The sequence below is a fragment of the Sparus aurata genome, chromosome 2 (assembly GCF_900880675.1).
Source record: "Sparus aurata chromosome 2, fSpaAur1.1, whole genome shotgun sequence".
NCBI lineage: Eukaryota > Metazoa > Chordata > Actinopteri > Spariformes > Sparidae > Sparus > Sparus aurata.
In genome coordinates, this window is record NC_044188.1 from 6,205,720 (window position 1) to 6,222,309 (window position 16,590).

General features: G+C 42.9%; 1 protein-coding gene across 15 annotated transcripts in view; it reads right to left on the bottom strand.

Annotated features, from left to right (window-relative positions):
- Window positions 1–16,590, bottom strand: part of tenm4 (teneurin transmembrane protein 4) — a 157,060-nt gene that overhangs the window by 57,950 nt on the left and 82,520 nt on the right. For 10 of the 15 annotated variants that reach the window (XM_030396579.1, XM_030396672.1, XM_030396639.1 and 7 more), the window contains 6 exons: window positions 15,495–15,705; window positions 11,261–11,362; window positions 10,445–10,639; window positions 8,687–8,887; window positions 4,719–4,904; window positions 2,062–2,088 (listed from right to left, as the gene is read on the bottom strand). In XM_030396579.1, the coding sequence (XP_030252439.1) occupies window positions 2,062–2,088; window positions 4,719–4,904; window positions 8,687–8,887; window positions 10,445–10,639; window positions 11,261–11,362; window positions 15,495–15,705 (922 nt within the window). The remainder of the gene's footprint in view (window positions 1–2,061; window positions 2,089–4,718; window positions 4,905–8,686; window positions 8,888–10,444; window positions 10,640–11,260; window positions 11,363–15,494; window positions 15,706–16,590) is intronic. The other 5 variants (XM_030396680.1, XM_030396665.1, XM_030396630.1 and 2 more) reach the window with 1 other exon arrangement.

The window sequence follows — 16,590 nt, forward strand, 5'->3', positions numbered from 1 at the left end:
ATGCGTCAGCTTCATTTTTTGGGCGTCGCGATACAAAGAAAGGACAATATCATGACATGAGTCATAATGCAGGCATGGATCAATGAACGGCTCACATTTACACACACATCTAAATTCCGGTATATAAAAAATGTAAGCACCGAGCCTTCTCAGTGGTAGCCATTCATTTATACTTTACACCTACTGTAGAGTGGAGCTATGAAAATCGTGTGATTGTAAGTTGCTTTGCGATACGGACATGGAAGATTCTGCATAATCGTGAAGTGTGTACGCAACACAATTGTAGCCAACTAAAGTTATTAAGTTAGGCAGTTACTGTCTTGAATGGAGCTGTGGGTTAACGTTACTTCAATATGTTGGGAGATTTGAGGGAGGGAGGCAGCAAGTGATAAAAAAAAAAAAAAAAACGCACCCAGATTTCGAAAAGTGGACATCTAGGGAAATTTAAGATTGTATTAACTTACTGGGAAGCAGGAATTGGACAAGATGCACGCTCTGCGTAAAATCTGCCCCAAAACAATTCCAAACCACTTTAACCGTTTTCATCTTGAGCTGGAGCCAGCAACCATAAACAAAACAGCGAGCCCGGCTAATCAGGCAAGAATCTAGAAGGCGCTGTCAACTCCGCCATCGGGCTCTGAGAGAGGCGTGTGTGTGTGTGCATCAGTCGTGTTTGTCATGTCTGCACATTCAGTAAGTACAGCGACATGAAAACCTTTTTTTTAATCTTTTGTTTATTTTTTGTAATGTTAATATATTGAGGTGGTTTACACAAATACTAGTATTGAAAAGATATAGCGTTTTTTTATATAGGTCAGATTTTTGTAAAAATAAAAGAATAAAAATAATGAAAAAATATAAAAGATCAGATTCATCTGACTGCTTTTATTAACTGAAGAAAAAGCAGCCATTTGCGGTAATATAGAAAAATGGAGGATGCATTACATCATGGTGTATGGAGGATTGTTGTTCATTTATATTGTTGAGGGTTTAATAGTGATTTAATGTGATTGTCAGGCCAGTGAAGAGTCGCATTTCTGCTGTCGAATAGAAATTTGGGTTTTTGTTCAACTGTGAAAAGCTCCATGGAATCTATTTCAAAAGGTAAATGGAGAATGGCGCAATCAGCGCGCGGAACAAAGGGGGTAACTTGTGGAGCATTAAAAATCATAAGAAAAATAAATAATCCCTCATCCATTTTCTTCTCGTTTCCCTGAAGGAATGGACTCACAGTTGAAGGCTAATGCCATTAGAGAGTGCCTCGCCTCCTAGACACGTCTGGGCATTAGCCGTCCTTTTATTGAGCAAATGGACAAACAACTCTGGTTAGACCAATGGAGACGGATGATTAGTAAGCTCCGAATGTTTATTAGAAGGATAAATAAAGATCCACTCTCTTTTGGCATCAGTTCAACTTAATTGGCAGCCCTTTCAGAGAGGAGCCCCTGCTGAGCCCTGCCCGAGCCTGCCTGAAACAGCTCCAAACGTGAGGCTGCAAGTGTTCGAAGGACTCCTCTGGCAGCCGCTCTCATGCCAGGTGGTCCATTACCAAGGACACAGTGAGAGTGAGAGAGGGTGCTGAAGGCAGAGAGGCAGGGCTGCTGCAGAGCCTCCACCCCCTGCTTGCCCTGCACCAACCAGACCATGAACTCTTTTAATTAGAGAGGATGCGGCCTCAGCACCTATCAGGCGCTGCTCACAGCTGCACATTCATACATAATGCATAGCACAGGTTATGAAGAACCCCTTTCCCGACGTCCCCCCTTTTCGAGAAAGCAATGCCGCACACAAACCAAATATTCAACACGTAAAGAAAGCAGCACAACTTGACTCACCGGGTGCGAAAGTGCTAAGTGGAGATTACTGTGCGATAATATGGCAAAAGAGTTGATGGGAGGTGGGGGTCTTTAGAATGAGTTGTTTGGGGCAACAAGAGGTGCATAGTGTTTGCATATGTCAATGTAGGGGAAGAGCATGGTGTGTGTGCATGACTTGTTAATGCTGGCTGGAGTTACAATGGCAGGAGGGCAAAATAGAAGGAAGGAAGGAGGAATGCCATACCTTTCACTACCTTATCCAGATAGTGAGCTTGGGAGATAAAAGACAGGACATATAAGGGAGGTTTGAACAGTGCCACTTCCATGACAAGACAGCAAGGCAAGGTGTTAGTTTACATTACAAAAGGTAAATAAAAAATAAATAAAAAATACCAAAGAAAAAGTGCAGGCATGAAGCAAAATCATGCATTACAAGCAACACAACACGTTACGATCCAACACAGAGGGAGAGGGATGGAGATGGAACAGAGACGGGGGTTGTGGAACACAGAGAAAGAGAATGAGAGACGGAGAGAAAGAGAGAGCAATAAGTAAAGAGTGCGAGAAAGGATAAACAGTGATATGTTTCGAAAGAACATTTCAATCTGTCCCCGTTCATCAAGTGCCAGGATCGGGCAGAATCTCTCTGGGGAGTCTTTCAAAAGCAAAGTGATTGATGCACATATTACCAGCCTTAAATCTTTCTAGCAATACCGCGCAGGTCAGGGTGTTCAACAAAAAGCGCTTTTAATCTTGAAACACCTCTATATAGACGATGAGGTCACCAGAGGCTTCGGCAATGGAGGGGCGACTGGACCTGCTGTGCTCCACAGCATGGGGCTCGGGGCTGACGCGGAGCTCTCAATAATGAAAATTGATTTAAATTGAGATCTTTGGCTTCTTAATGGATGACACTGAGGAATATTCTTGTCGAGGGAGTGGGGATCTCAATATGGCACTTATAAAAGGGCCATCAATAATGTAAGGCCAGCATATAAAACATTCACAGACTGAGTCAATGCTCTGGCACTCAGGCAGCTCTGCTCCAAGATATGCATGAGAATACTGCGAGAAAAATTATCTTTGTCTGCTTGAATACAGAATAAAGCGTTCACCTATAAGACAATTCTCAACTTTTGTCCCGTCTCCCTATTGACACAAATGTGTGGGAGTTGCAAATGTCTGCTCACTGAAACGCTCTGGCAGAGGGGGAAGAGATGGCCATTGTGTTCCCACATCCTCTCCGATGCTTGAGCAGTTGGATCATAGAATGATAATGAGAGAGCTACCATGTTAGGTGGCCACTGTCAACAAAGAAGTGGTGGACCTTTCGCTTAGACCGAAATAGTATGAACACAGTACTCTTCTATTGGGTAGCTACCTGCCATTAAATCAAGAATATGTACTATTTTATTTGACTGCCACTAGGGCTGCAGGATATGGTAAAAAAAAAAGAAAAAAAAGTCACACTGCTATTATTTTGATATTACGGCTGCCGTGTAAGAATGGTGATTAAAATCAGGATGATGTGACATCTGTTGGGGTCTCTACAAAGCAAACACGTCCTTTCTCCCGGTCTGGAGAACAATTTGTGGCTAAGAGAATGTCATATTTTCCATTTGTTTATTAAAAAAATTGCGGCTAAATTGCACCTTGCCATATTTGGTTTCAATAACATTTCAATTCATTGCGCAGACACATCCGTTGTATGTGCAACCCAGTGATGACACACTACACAATTCAAGTGGAATGCATTCTAAGTATAAATATCCGAACACTGCACTTAACTACACTACTTGAGTATTATAATAAAGTAATTTACGTTTCGCCGATACGTAACAAGGAAGAGTCGAGAGTGGAATATAAGAGAAGATAAAATGAGAGGGGAGAACAGTTTTGATGCAACACAGGAACGGAAAGATGAGCAAGGCGGGCGTCGCGCTGCGTGTCCTCTGGATGGTCTCCTCGGGTGTCTGGAGGCGTCCTGACAGTCTTGACATCAAATATCATGAAAGCTAACTATATTAAAACACTTAATGATTTAATGAGTGTAAGTTACAGCTCAACAATGAAAACCGTCAGAAAATCAATCCCCGTTACTCAAATATAACACCATCGCTCCCTCGTGTCGGTGGCCATTTCAAACGGTATTTACATATTACCGTCCCTTATGACAAACAAATGCTCACAAGAGCAATGCCCGCTCTTCCAGAACTCCGAAGTAGCAGAGATATTGAAAGTACATTTTTGATATCAAGTGTTACGGACACTTTATAAAGATCAGTTCAGTCGGCCTCTTCAGCGTCTTAACTATTCTCTATTTCTTAGCAAAAATAAAAAAGAGCCAACATTATCAGCCCACGAGGCACTGCGGGCAAACTCTGCTAAAGCGTTATGAAATACACTACAAAACACACAGCAGCTCCAAGGTTTTCACGAAACCTCTTGACATTCAGTCAAGGTCTTTAAACCTCAACTTCTGCAAGAGTTTACAGAGGAACTACTGCTGGTATAAACATAAGGCTAAATGTAGTGGTTGACCTGCTCACAATGACTCACGTGTCAGAATTAGAAATTGAAAGTAAATGGAAAAAAGAAGCAAATAAATAGATGAGGAAAAGGGTGAGTAAAATGAAAGGACACCTTAGCACATTCCCACATTAAAATGCATGAAGGCAAGCCTCAGATCCTTGAGTAAACCTGTTCATGCTTTACCGAGTTGCACAAATTCAATTAAGCATGCTTTTCCCCCCCTCTCCTCTCCAACTGGACCCTTCCCCACACACCCAGCACTTCATACAGACGCAGGCAGACGGACAGCCTACGCCTTTGTTGGCCCCGCAAACACACAGACGTACACACACAGACCCCCACCCAAACCAGCACTTCTTCTCATCCTACCAATAGTGCAGTGCTCTCCGTTCCAGCCTGGACTGCATTCACATTTGCCGTCCTTGCAAGTGCCATGTTCGTTGCAGCGAGGGTGACACGCCCTTTGGTCACACCCAGTGCCCATCCAGCCGTCTTCACAGCGGCAGCTGCCCGACATACAAATGCCATGGCCACCACAGTCCGCTGCACAAATCTCTGTGGGAGACAGGGACATAGAAAAAGACGAAAGAAGAGCGTGGGGGAAGACAGACAGAAAGGAAGGAAGGGGGGGGTGGAGATGGAAAGGGAAGACAAGGCGGTGGTTGGACAAGGAAACAAGGGTGAAGAAAAGACAAATCCAGGAGTTATTGTCAAGGAAAGGCGGCCACGCTCCACTACCTTGTCTGATGGCCGCTGAAAAGAAATTCCTGCACCTCATAAGGGGCAATCCTTTTTGACAATACAAATCTAATAAGTCCATTACAAAGAAAAGACATGGATTGTGGCAGCCTTAGCAGACGTTTTCTTCTCCTAGCCTCTTCTCCTCTTTGTAAATTCAACTCTTTCTGCCACAAAGGGGCTAAAGAGGAAAAAAAATGCACAGCTGGAACTTCTTGTAGGAATTGAAAAATTATCAGCACTCAGATTTGAATGAATCATATGTTACTGTATTCCCTTTATCGTACATACAGGTTTGTCACATGCTTTACTATGTGCTTCAGGCTCCTCAGAAGGATTTAAGACATAGGATGTCAATGTGCTGTTTTAATTCTACCTAAGTGCAGTGGAGGAGAGGAGGAAGTACATTCGTGGAATGAAGGAGACTGAGAGACGGAGCCACAGTAAAGCTTGGCTGGCGCTATTGTGTGGCAGCTGAAAGACCTCCCTGACAGGCTGCGATAGAGCCCGGGACATTACCCACGTCTCATGAACTCGAGGGAGAGTATGACAAGACGAAAGCTCAAAGAAATTAAACAGTGACAGATTTATTATGAATCTCATTGAAATGTTAACCTCTTTATTAACAAAAAAAAAAGAGGCTTAGCAGTATGGGCAACGAGGAACAATAACCATGTATTCCTGGCTTATTAGCCAAGCCAATTCAAATATGACCACAGGGGACCAAACTGGAGGTAAAATCTTTTAATAAGTCAATTACGGGCCTTAACACTGCCTATTTTGTCATTGCTACAAATTAAATTTGAGTGGTATTTTCAGCCACAAACCATAACATGACATTACCAGCTTAAAAAAAAGCTTTTAAAAATGACTCTCCCCTGCTAATTACAGCTCAGCACTGTTAAAATGTGAAAATGCTAATTTTACATCTGACTTTTGATTTATAGGCACCGTATGCAGGAAGCATTTGAATCAATGGCCCTTATGTCAACTTAAACACACACTCATACACAAACACACACACACACACACACACACACACACACACAAACAAAACTCATTACGCATGCAAACAAACCATCAATCATTTTCTAACTATTTAGCGCGGATCTAAGCCTTCTACGTCCTCCGAAGACAATATTAACACAGTTAAATAGGAGGTGCTAATGATAATAATGAACATCTTGAGTGATCTCACTAGCACATATGTTGAATAAAAAAAGAAATGCACAAACTGACCATACCAAATTATCAGAATACATACTGTTTGGAGACAACAGACTCAAACTGACTGTGAGACAACTGTTCACTTGGAACACGGGAAAAGGCTTTAACGTGATAAAGATGCAATTATAGCCTGCAGGCAAACCCTCATTATCCGTGGCCAGAGGAGTCCACAGTGAGAAATACCCCCGTCCCCATGACGGCCGTTACCATTTGCACTAAAGGACCGTGTAAACAAACTTTCCTCTGGGTGGGAGAATGGCAAAAATGGCATAAAAACACACATATTAAAGGACATAAAACCTCAGGCATTGTTTTATGGCTTGTAACAGTATTACTTCCGACCGTGCACACCCAGGTCGTACTGTTTCCGAGCCACATGAGAAAATGAGTTTGTGACTTGAAAGAATTGGGGGGAGTGGGGGATTAAAGAATCTTAAAAGATATATTGAAAGCTTTCCATCTTTTTCTTCCCCTCGTCTACAAGGTTATAGGCTGCTAGCTGTGCTACCAAACTGCCAAGCTTAGAGTTGTATTAGACCACAGAAAGCTCTACAATGAACGGGATAAAGGCGGATAAAGAGCCAACACATCATCATTTACAGAGCCTTTTCTCTGCGAGGCAAACTCAGACTAACTGCCCATTTCCCTCAAAATCCCTGGGATTACCTAATAGGTCATTGTGTCTGCTTGGAATATAAAAGGATTCAGGGATCCAAGTGACTGCAGGATTAAAACTCTCATTTCAGAAATATTTTGCGCGCATACAAATTGCGTCGTTAAATGAAAGCGTCTGAAGGCTGCAACTGTATCAGCCTCAACAAAACCGAGCTGCGCTGATTATCAAAATATCAGGCGTCTGTTCAAACGGAGCTTTCTGGAGCTTTTATCTGCCAGAAAATCACCTTAAAACATGAAAAGTAGTCTCGCGAGCATTCATACGTGTGGAAAAGTGTGAAATTCTTCAGCTGGCTTTCACAATAAAAATACATTTTCCCTGGAACGTTTGCGTCTGCCAACAGTGCAAGTCAGTTATGTTAGATAACTCCATTTGACAGCTCTTTAACAATCTACCCCTAAGTTCACTGAGGTTTTCCAGTAAGAATACTTTATTGGTGCATTTCAACAGGCAGGCTGCCGTCAGTTTTTTCACCCTCAGAGCCTCGAGAAAGGTATATTCTGGCTGTAAAACTATATCTTCTGCTCAGCCTATTCTTGACTACCAAGAGAGCACATTCCCCATGGACAAAATGAGCACATTGGGAACAGTCCTCCAGAGCAGAAAAAGCTATCATCAGCCGTTAGCCTTGTGCCGACGTGAAGAAAGCCAGAAGTCGAGTAAGAGCATTAACTTGTATTAGATCATGCCTCTGACAATACCCCTACTATGCGTGTTTCCCTCTTTTCAGCGGCTGCCAACAAACCATGTGGAGGTTTGAAGATGAAGCCATTCGTAACAGGAATACATTTAGAGCAAAATCAACCACAGTTTGATTGCTCGCCGTGGACCTCCAACTGATCATTGATGTGAAAAATTGAGGCTTTTTTATACGAGCCATTCTCTTTTAACATAATCAGATATGTTTACTTCTGTGAGGAGTCAAGCAATTTTCAAAGTTACATTGAATCAGGCAGTGAAATAAATCCTGAAGAAAAGGCTGTGATGTTATCAGAGGTGAACTAAACGAGATGTCAAGGTTATTACATGTTGTCGCTGTTGACTGTGATAAAGCTAATGCTTGCAAACACTGAAAGGAGATAAATTATATTTGCTAAAATATTCACTGACTATGGTGACTATTTGTCAAAAGTTGAGGATAAAGAAGTGTGATATAACTAGAAATATACTGTAGGTTGGAATGAGGTTTCATCTAAAAAGAGCTATGATAAAACTTTATTTTTCTCCTTCAACTGCTGTATGACTTTATCAGTTTTTTCTCAACTTACTTCATGAGTAAGTTTGCTTTGTTTTCCAACTAATAGCTGTTTTGATTGTCTAACGTTAAACAACTCTAATGATCATTTATTTTTTAAGGTGCAATGAACCGGTGTTAGCTGGTTAGCATGTTAGTCCAGTGGACGTTCTTCCTGTTCAGTGGATATAGTATGTCAGTCCTTTTTATGTCTTAAAACAAAATTGTAGCCATAGTTTTAATAACATTCGACACAGATGTTGCTTTTCATAAGCAGATACCGTAAGAGGTAAGGCTAATTGCTGTTTGCACCCTGCAAAAAAAAAAAAAAAAAAATTAAATAAACCTTGGCTAATTCAACATAACTAATGCAATGTTAACTTGGTAATCAAAGCTAAATCAGCAGTGATCAGTGTAAGGGAATTCTGCCCGTGTTTACACTCAACTGAGAGAAGCACTCACCTGTAGAGCAGTCATGGCCTGTCCAGCTGGGATCACAGCTGCAGGTTCCGGTGTCTGCCAGGAAAGCTCCATGTCCAGAGCACTGGTCCATGCAGGACGCCCTGGGGCTCTCACATCCTGGCCCGCCCCACCCCACAAAGCAGTGGCACTCTCCCTGGACACATACCCCTCGGCCAGAGCATGTTGGGTCCAGGCAGTCCACTAAAAGGGTTCCAAAGAGACAATGTCAGACACACCGGTCACCTGCTGCTTCCTTCTTTCAGAAGCAACCTGCCGTTTCTATTTGAGCCCGAGTAGAATGGCAACTGCAGCGGGCCACAGCTCAGCTGCAGCTGGCGTCGCACATGTCCAATGAATGCACAGAAAGAACACACAGAAATTGATGTGTGGGGGCCCACTTTCTCTAAAACCATAGAAAAGACTTACAAACAAGCACATTAAATGGCTGTCTTCACACTGGGGCTTATGGCACCAACCGCCAGGTACTGCCCACACTCCTGCTGGCAGTTTCCCATCATCTCATAATGAAAATTCCTCCCAAAGAGGGAAGGTGCCTTAATAAAAGCATGTTTCTCGAGAATCGCTGCCATAATGATGAGTAGTTCAAAGCTGGAAGAGCCAAAACTTACATTAACAGAATGTAAAGGAGGAAATGGGGTAAGTAAGGAAAAGCCCGGGGCAACAGTAGATTTGCTAGGCAAGAGAGCATGCTCAGTTATAGTTTACGGAGGCCGCCTTGCACTGGCTCCCCTCTGCTGCATCCTTTTCCTACACTGCATCAGTCTACATAGTATCAGCTCAATTAGTATGCAAATATCAAATTAATGCCTATTTCTATAGCATACCTTCCCTTGACATATTGTTAAATGAGTGCTCGTGCTGTAAGGAACAGGAGCTGTGCGAGCGTACAATCACAATAATGGCGTTCTTTCTACGAGACAATATCTGCATGGCACACACAGATGGCGAGCGGGCTCCGAGCAGGAGCAATGTCTAGCCACTGAGAGCAGCAGGCCGCGCCGTGGCAGCTCCCCTTTACCATGACATAAATGGGTATAAAGGCCGTTATAGTAAGACAAACAGGATCTCTCGCCTCTTAGCAGATGGTTTGGGCACAAGGCACAAAGATCAGAGGCTAACTGACAAGAAACTCTCTCCTGGCAATTAATCATTGTGGCTGAAGGTCGCACGGAAGAAAGGTAAAAATGTTAAAGGGCCCTCGTCCACATTCCCCTCCACTCCTTATGGCTAACACTCCACCCAAAATAGAATAGGGGCCTATGGATGTCACAAACCCCCATTTATCAAACTCCCAGGGTCCATTTTTCATCTTGAAATGAGAGCCTTCAAGAGCTGACAAACACAATGGCTCCTTCAATCTTATCTGGTCAAGCCTTATCCAGCATCATGAATGTGGAGTTCCTAATGGATTAACATCAGATTCTGCGTCTGAAAATCCGGACAATAAATGGACTATTTCGATTAACGTAATGCCTTATATCCATGATTTACACAGGAAAAGTCACCTAGGATGCAGAGTGTGAAGCGTTATGGCTGTAACGCTCTTCATAGAGGGTGTCCTGTCTTTACTACGAGATAGACTGTTAAAAAAGCCATATCAACTTAATAGCCGCTCCCTTCGTGTGTTTTCTTTTTAAATGTCAAGCACTAACAAGCTAAGTAGGTGGTTGCAGCAGCCATATTATGTGAGACTTTACAAGTTTAGGATACATTATCGCGACTTATTAAAGCAATCACCTTCTTCGCAGTTTTCCCCTTTGTAGCCCGGGTTGCAGATGCAGGTTCCCACGATGCAGGTCCCATGGTTGCTACATGTGATGTCGATGCACTGGTTGGTGGGAACGTCACACTCGGAGCCCTTCCAGCCGCTGTGACACATGCAGCGACCTTTAAGGTATTGACCATTCCCGCTGCATAGCACTGGACACGCAGCTTTGAAAAGAGCAGACAGCATACATCCGTTTGAATGGACCCCGCCAACCATAGCTTCAAAGAATAGTGAATGTGTGCTAAAGCTTCGATCTGACAATGAGCGTCTGACCAAAATGTTAAAAGGTTTTCTTTCCGGTGTGTACTATGCAGCACAAATAACTCCACTTTGGCATCCATTGCAAAAAAAAAAACAAAAAACAAATGTCTGATACCTTCACAACGGCCTGTTAAAGATAAAAAGAGTCGAATAAAAGTTGGCATATATGGTCCCAGTAATTCTAACAATTGCCCAAAGTCATTTTAATTTGGTGAAAAATGTGTGGAGCCTTGGTTTCAGTGATTGAAAAATGAAAAATTAAGTCCTATAATCTACAGCTACAATTGTTCGAGTTATTTTATATGTAACACAATAACACAATCTTTATTAGGAGAGACACGGGGAAAATAATAAGAAAATCATCAGGAGTAGTAGTGCTTAATTAAATAAGAAAGGTCTAATTCTAATACTGAAATTGCTTTGTTCCGGTCATGCAGTGAATGTAATTTGGTTGGCACCCTAAAATGTTATGTATCTGAATGATGTAGATCAATAAAGACATTATGACTGAGGGTGTGACTCACCTCGCCCACAGTCAGGTCCTTTGAATCCTAAAAAGCAGTGGCATGTTCCAGCAACACAGTCACCGTTTCCAAAGCAGTTACTGGGACAGTCATCAATAGAGTCTGCAAGAGAGCAATCAGGAGGTTTTCTGAGTAATGTGGTCTGAAATACAATTTTACTCCCACTCATTTTCTTTGGGTTGATTATTATCCCTTCGCTAATGACAGTGATAAGCACAGGCTTCAGTCTTGTCAACATTTCCTTTTCACTGCAAAACATTTTTGAGCCTTGCTAATGTTCCCCCCAAATGGGAGAATTCAACTAAACGAGTAAACAAGTTTTGATCATCTTTGCTTTGACCAAACCTTCTAAAGCAAAAGTTCCAAATGGATCGGACGCGATAAACGACATGCTTCATTTGACAGACCTAATTTGACAGTTTTATGGCACACTGAAACCAGGAGATCTGAAGCATCAGCAACATTGGAACCTCCATTTCCCCAACCGCCATGGGTAATGTTTCTGTATCATATTTTCTTCTATGGTCAGATTTTCAGTCTGCTTTATGTAACTGCAGAAAGGAGTATAGGCCAGGCGGACTATTTTGTGTTTCTGTTCTGTCTATTCATCACAGCGCTACAGCCGAATAACCTGCAGTCTAGCAGGGCTTATACAGTGCATTTATTTTTTATTTTTTTTATCTAACTTTTAGTTGATTTATAACGCTTAATACGACTTTGGCTTTGGCTCTGCTTTATTGTGACCTTTCAACTATTCTGTAGTTTTCAGTTGGATCTTTAAAAAAACAACCTTTACACCATGTTCTGTATAACAAAAAAAAAAATGGATTAACAAAATTAAACAAGGAAAATTGCACTGGGATATTAAAAATATGCATCTTGGCACCTTGTCTAAATCTAGCTGGGCAACAGTGTGTGCTTTTATCCCAGACCTCCGATCGTTCACTGATCCAGAAAGCATTTCCTACACAGCCACTGGTGTTAATAGATGCCTCGCAGTGAGCACAGAAGAGGCATTATTGTAAATTGTAAGACACAATGCTGTGCAGTCTCTTACCATGTCACTAAAAAAATACAAAAGACTAGCTTGTGAGACAACCCTTACAAAAACAATTCAATAAACCTATCTATACTTTCTATTGTGTCAGTGTGTCTTGTGTAAATTACATTTTAGAAACAGGTCGACCCTGTTTTAGAAATTAATTTGCTGCGATAAAGATCTCCTGGCAGAAACTTACGGGCTCTTATTGTGACTGTTCTGTTTACCTGTTTATAAGCCATTACAATAACTGTTTTTTTAATATTGCAACACTGCCTTCAGTCCCCTCTTTACCTTTCAAGCTCAGAGAAAATCACATGCTAATGGCCTTGTGTGGCCTTATTACCATATCTTTCTCTGTTTCCTAACAAACTGAGAGCTCCGTATTTTGGACACAAACAATCAGCACAACACTCTTCATCATTTCCTCAATTGATCTCTCCAAATAAATCAAATTAAATGGCAAAATATGTTTTTCTGCGACGCTCACTTATATTAGAAGTGAGTGACCGCTGATCTCCAAGGCTCGGCTCGACAGCAGCAGGATTCGGAAACATGATGCTCACTGAATTAAGTCTGAAATGGTGCTGAAAAATATTCAATCTTGTCCATTGCCTTCAGGCAGCAGAAGCTCTGAGGCAAAACTTACTGAACAAAGAATCTCTTGTGCTCCACAAAGGGCTAGAAATGTGAGCCATGGATTCAGCTTCCCTTTACTCTGGAGAGTCAATCATCACTGAGGATGCAACGCAAGACAGAGAGAATAGACAAAGAGAGAGAGGGAGAAAGAGATAGAGAGCAGACCAGAGATGGAGTGAAAAGAGAGAGGGGTAGGCAGGGAGCAGAGGAACGCTGCTGATGTTTTCACTGCTGCAGGCTTTTGCCATGTTGGGTTAGCGAGGGGATGCAGGGGGAGACTATCCTCTGGGGCGGCGGAGGCAAATCAGCATTTTGGTGGGGTTTTGATGGCGTCCAACAAGAACATCAACCTATAGTGGGAAGCCTGGGCCTTTTTGCTCAAAGCTATGGTGCGTATTGGGTTGGGGGGTGGCCATGTTAAATTCCTCCCAGAAGTACAATTATGCAGGAGAGACTGCTTGCAGCTCACGTATCTAGGGACAAAAAACTAAGCAGGGTTGTAATTTATTGTTTAGGTACTCTACATTGCTACATTGCTCTGATGAAGGCTATCTCATCTTTATCCATTTATCCTGTGCACAGCAAACCGTCAAAGCGAACATGTTTAATTGAGTAATCTCAAACTGCAGTGCTCCTGTTCTGAATGCTGACGCAGTTAAGCAGACTATGCTCTCCCCACGTCTATTGCCTCTGTTTCCTCTGAGAGCAGGCGGGGAGGCCATGAATATCTCTTAGCCACACACTCGACATAGGCCAACGCATAAATCATGGATTCAAGCAGAGCTTCATTGAAATTCATTACCCTTCATATCAGGGGAGCTAACTATTGTGTGAGTCTCTCCAGTCTGTGAGGACAGAGTAGCGTGCAGTAGGCAGGTTTAATCAGCGCCTTGCCATGCTCTTAGAAGATGCTCAGCACCTTTGAATGACGGGCGGTATAGAGAGGAAGCCTCTTCGATAGAGTGAGACAGGATACAGAGTAAGACATTGGTGCTAGTTCTTTGCCTCCCTTTGCTTTCCTCCCCTGTATAGGAAGCTGTATCTGGGTTGAAGCATGTCTGGCACCAGGCAGCAGGGACAAATGGCTTCATGCTCCAGAGGGCTGTGATACAAAACATTCAGTAGGACACATTTCACATCGCCATGGAGCCAAGTAATGAGGAGCAGCCCAGATTAAAGACAGGAGCGCTCTGTCCACACAGATGCATTATGACATGGCTATGTGCAACAAGCAAACCTTTCATTTAATACAACGGAAGAGCACGAGATGTGGCGCTGACGGTAAGGTAAGCCATTTTTCCCACCAGCACCGTCACTAAAACTATTTAACTGTTAGTGTCAAATAAACAATGCAGCACGCGTCTCTTGACGGACCCGTTCTTGATATTGTTCACATATATTTCTATGCCTGAGCTTTGCTATTTGAAGGTCAACTCTATCCCTGCACAGCTCAATACAATTCAGGCAGTTGGTGAGATTCAATTTCTGCTGAAGGGCACTTAACCGGTGACCCATTTTAGAAAGGGCCCCTATGCCTCCCTCTGAGCTCCTGTGGGCAGATCAGCTCTGATACAAATGAACAGAGTCAGAATTCTAGCTCTGACTAACTCTGCCCCACCCCGTCCTATCCCCACTCGTTGCACAGAAAACCTTATCGAGTTGTGTTTTCTCTGACGCAAACCACAGGAGGCTTTCATGCACACCCAGTCAAGAAGAAATAAGCAAAAGTAAACAGGCTGCCCTGACTCCCCTTCCTTGTGTCAGATCATACCATATATTAAGTATTGAATTACAGCTGTTGTTGGCACAGCAAGGGGGGGGGGCATCTCTCGCCTGTCTCCACTCGGTGTTACATTGGCGTTGAGGACAGCTTCTCATCGATCTGCTGCCTGGCACAGCCCCTGTCACAGATGGACTCTGGCCCAGGAGCTTTTAATTAAAGAGCATGTGAGAACAGCTCCCAGCTGCCATCCCTGTGAAAGTCGACACCTCGGGCCCTCTCACACCTTGCGTGAGACACCACCGCTAATCAAAGGCGCTTAAGGGAGAACAAAGAGGAACGCACAAAACGACATCACCTCCACGAAGGAGGACGTACGCCTGAAACACGGCCGTGATACCATACAGAGTCAGTCGTAGGGGAGAAATCTCTACCTCACTTTGATATATGGAAAGTAGATGGAAATTGGAGCAAATCATGATCAAAAATGGCACTAGCAGGAGGGTACAATCATACTTTGAATTGTATGCAAATGGTTCCCAGAAGCTGGACCCCTGATTCGCTCGGAAGACACTCAGGGTAATGAGGATATTATGATCTCTCAATGCCCTACTCAGGGGCATGGCAGGATAGCACTGATGTCCTGATTTTTGTAATATTCATCTTCACCTTGATTAACCTGCACTTTCCTTTGCTATCGAAATTTGCCTAAAACTGCCACTGACTCATGCCCCAAGTCTGGCCTGTTTGCTGTGGGGTTCTGCTAGTTGGTATTACAGGGATTATATGGATTGCTTTTACAGGTTTCAGCAGCAGGTCATGCCCGGGGCACTCACCTATGGCGGTTGTAAGGAACGAGACAGTTTCAGTTTCTTTGCCGTCGTTGTAGATGGCCAGGTGCCAAATGCCTGAGTCCATGTACTGGATAAAACCCGTGTCGTGTGTGGTGATGGGTACCAAGCTCCGCTGCATAGCCACAGGCCCCTCCAGACCGTGGATGTCTTGGGCCAGGAGCCGCCGCCCATCCAAAAGCTCCACAAAGTCAAACTGCAGACAGACACACAGAAAGTGAGAAAGACTGATAGATGGACCGCAGACACGCCATTAAGAGTGACACATGAGACTTGAGTGCTTTCAGCCCTCTTTATAGCAGAGCATCATTTGGTCTGCATGAATAACTCATCATTCCAGAGGAGCTTGAGTAAGTCTTGGCACATTGGGGTTGGATGGGCTGTGATCATTTCATAGTCCATATACAGTATCGTATATGAAAAGTCATGTTTAAATCTATTTAAGTCAAAAAAGGGAAGCTGGAGACATTTTTTTTTAAAGCAAGTGTTTACCAAATAACATCTGCAACGATTTGCTTCATATTAGAAGTGACTCAGTGAATACCAATGAGACGGCGTTTCATTTTCATCTACATAAAGAAGGGAATCTTGATTCATCTGCCACTCCATGTGTAATCAGTCACAGCACGAAAACTCCACTCCGAGATTATTTCTTTTGAAGTCAAAATAGGGGAGAGAGACAAAAATGATCTTTTGACTGGAAAATAAATCACATCGGACACTAATGAAAACAAAAAATTACGCTATGAGGAATTTGTTGAACCGCAGTTGCATTTACAGCGGATATCTAAACTCTGTGAACCAAGCAGTCAGATATGATTAATAACATGTTATATCTGATTCAGTGCTGCACATAGATGGGAAATTAGCGTAACGAAAAACCTCCCTTTTTTGGCCCCTGAGCCCCCCTATCTTTGTGTGATTCATTGATGATATTGAACCTGAAACAAATTTGCTATAAATCCTTTCTGCAACAAAGAAAGCGATTCATAATACAATAGAGAGATTTATGAATTGGTTTGTATTCCTGACACACTCCCACGCGGTTAGATAGAATTTTTTTTAAACAATATCCCAATTT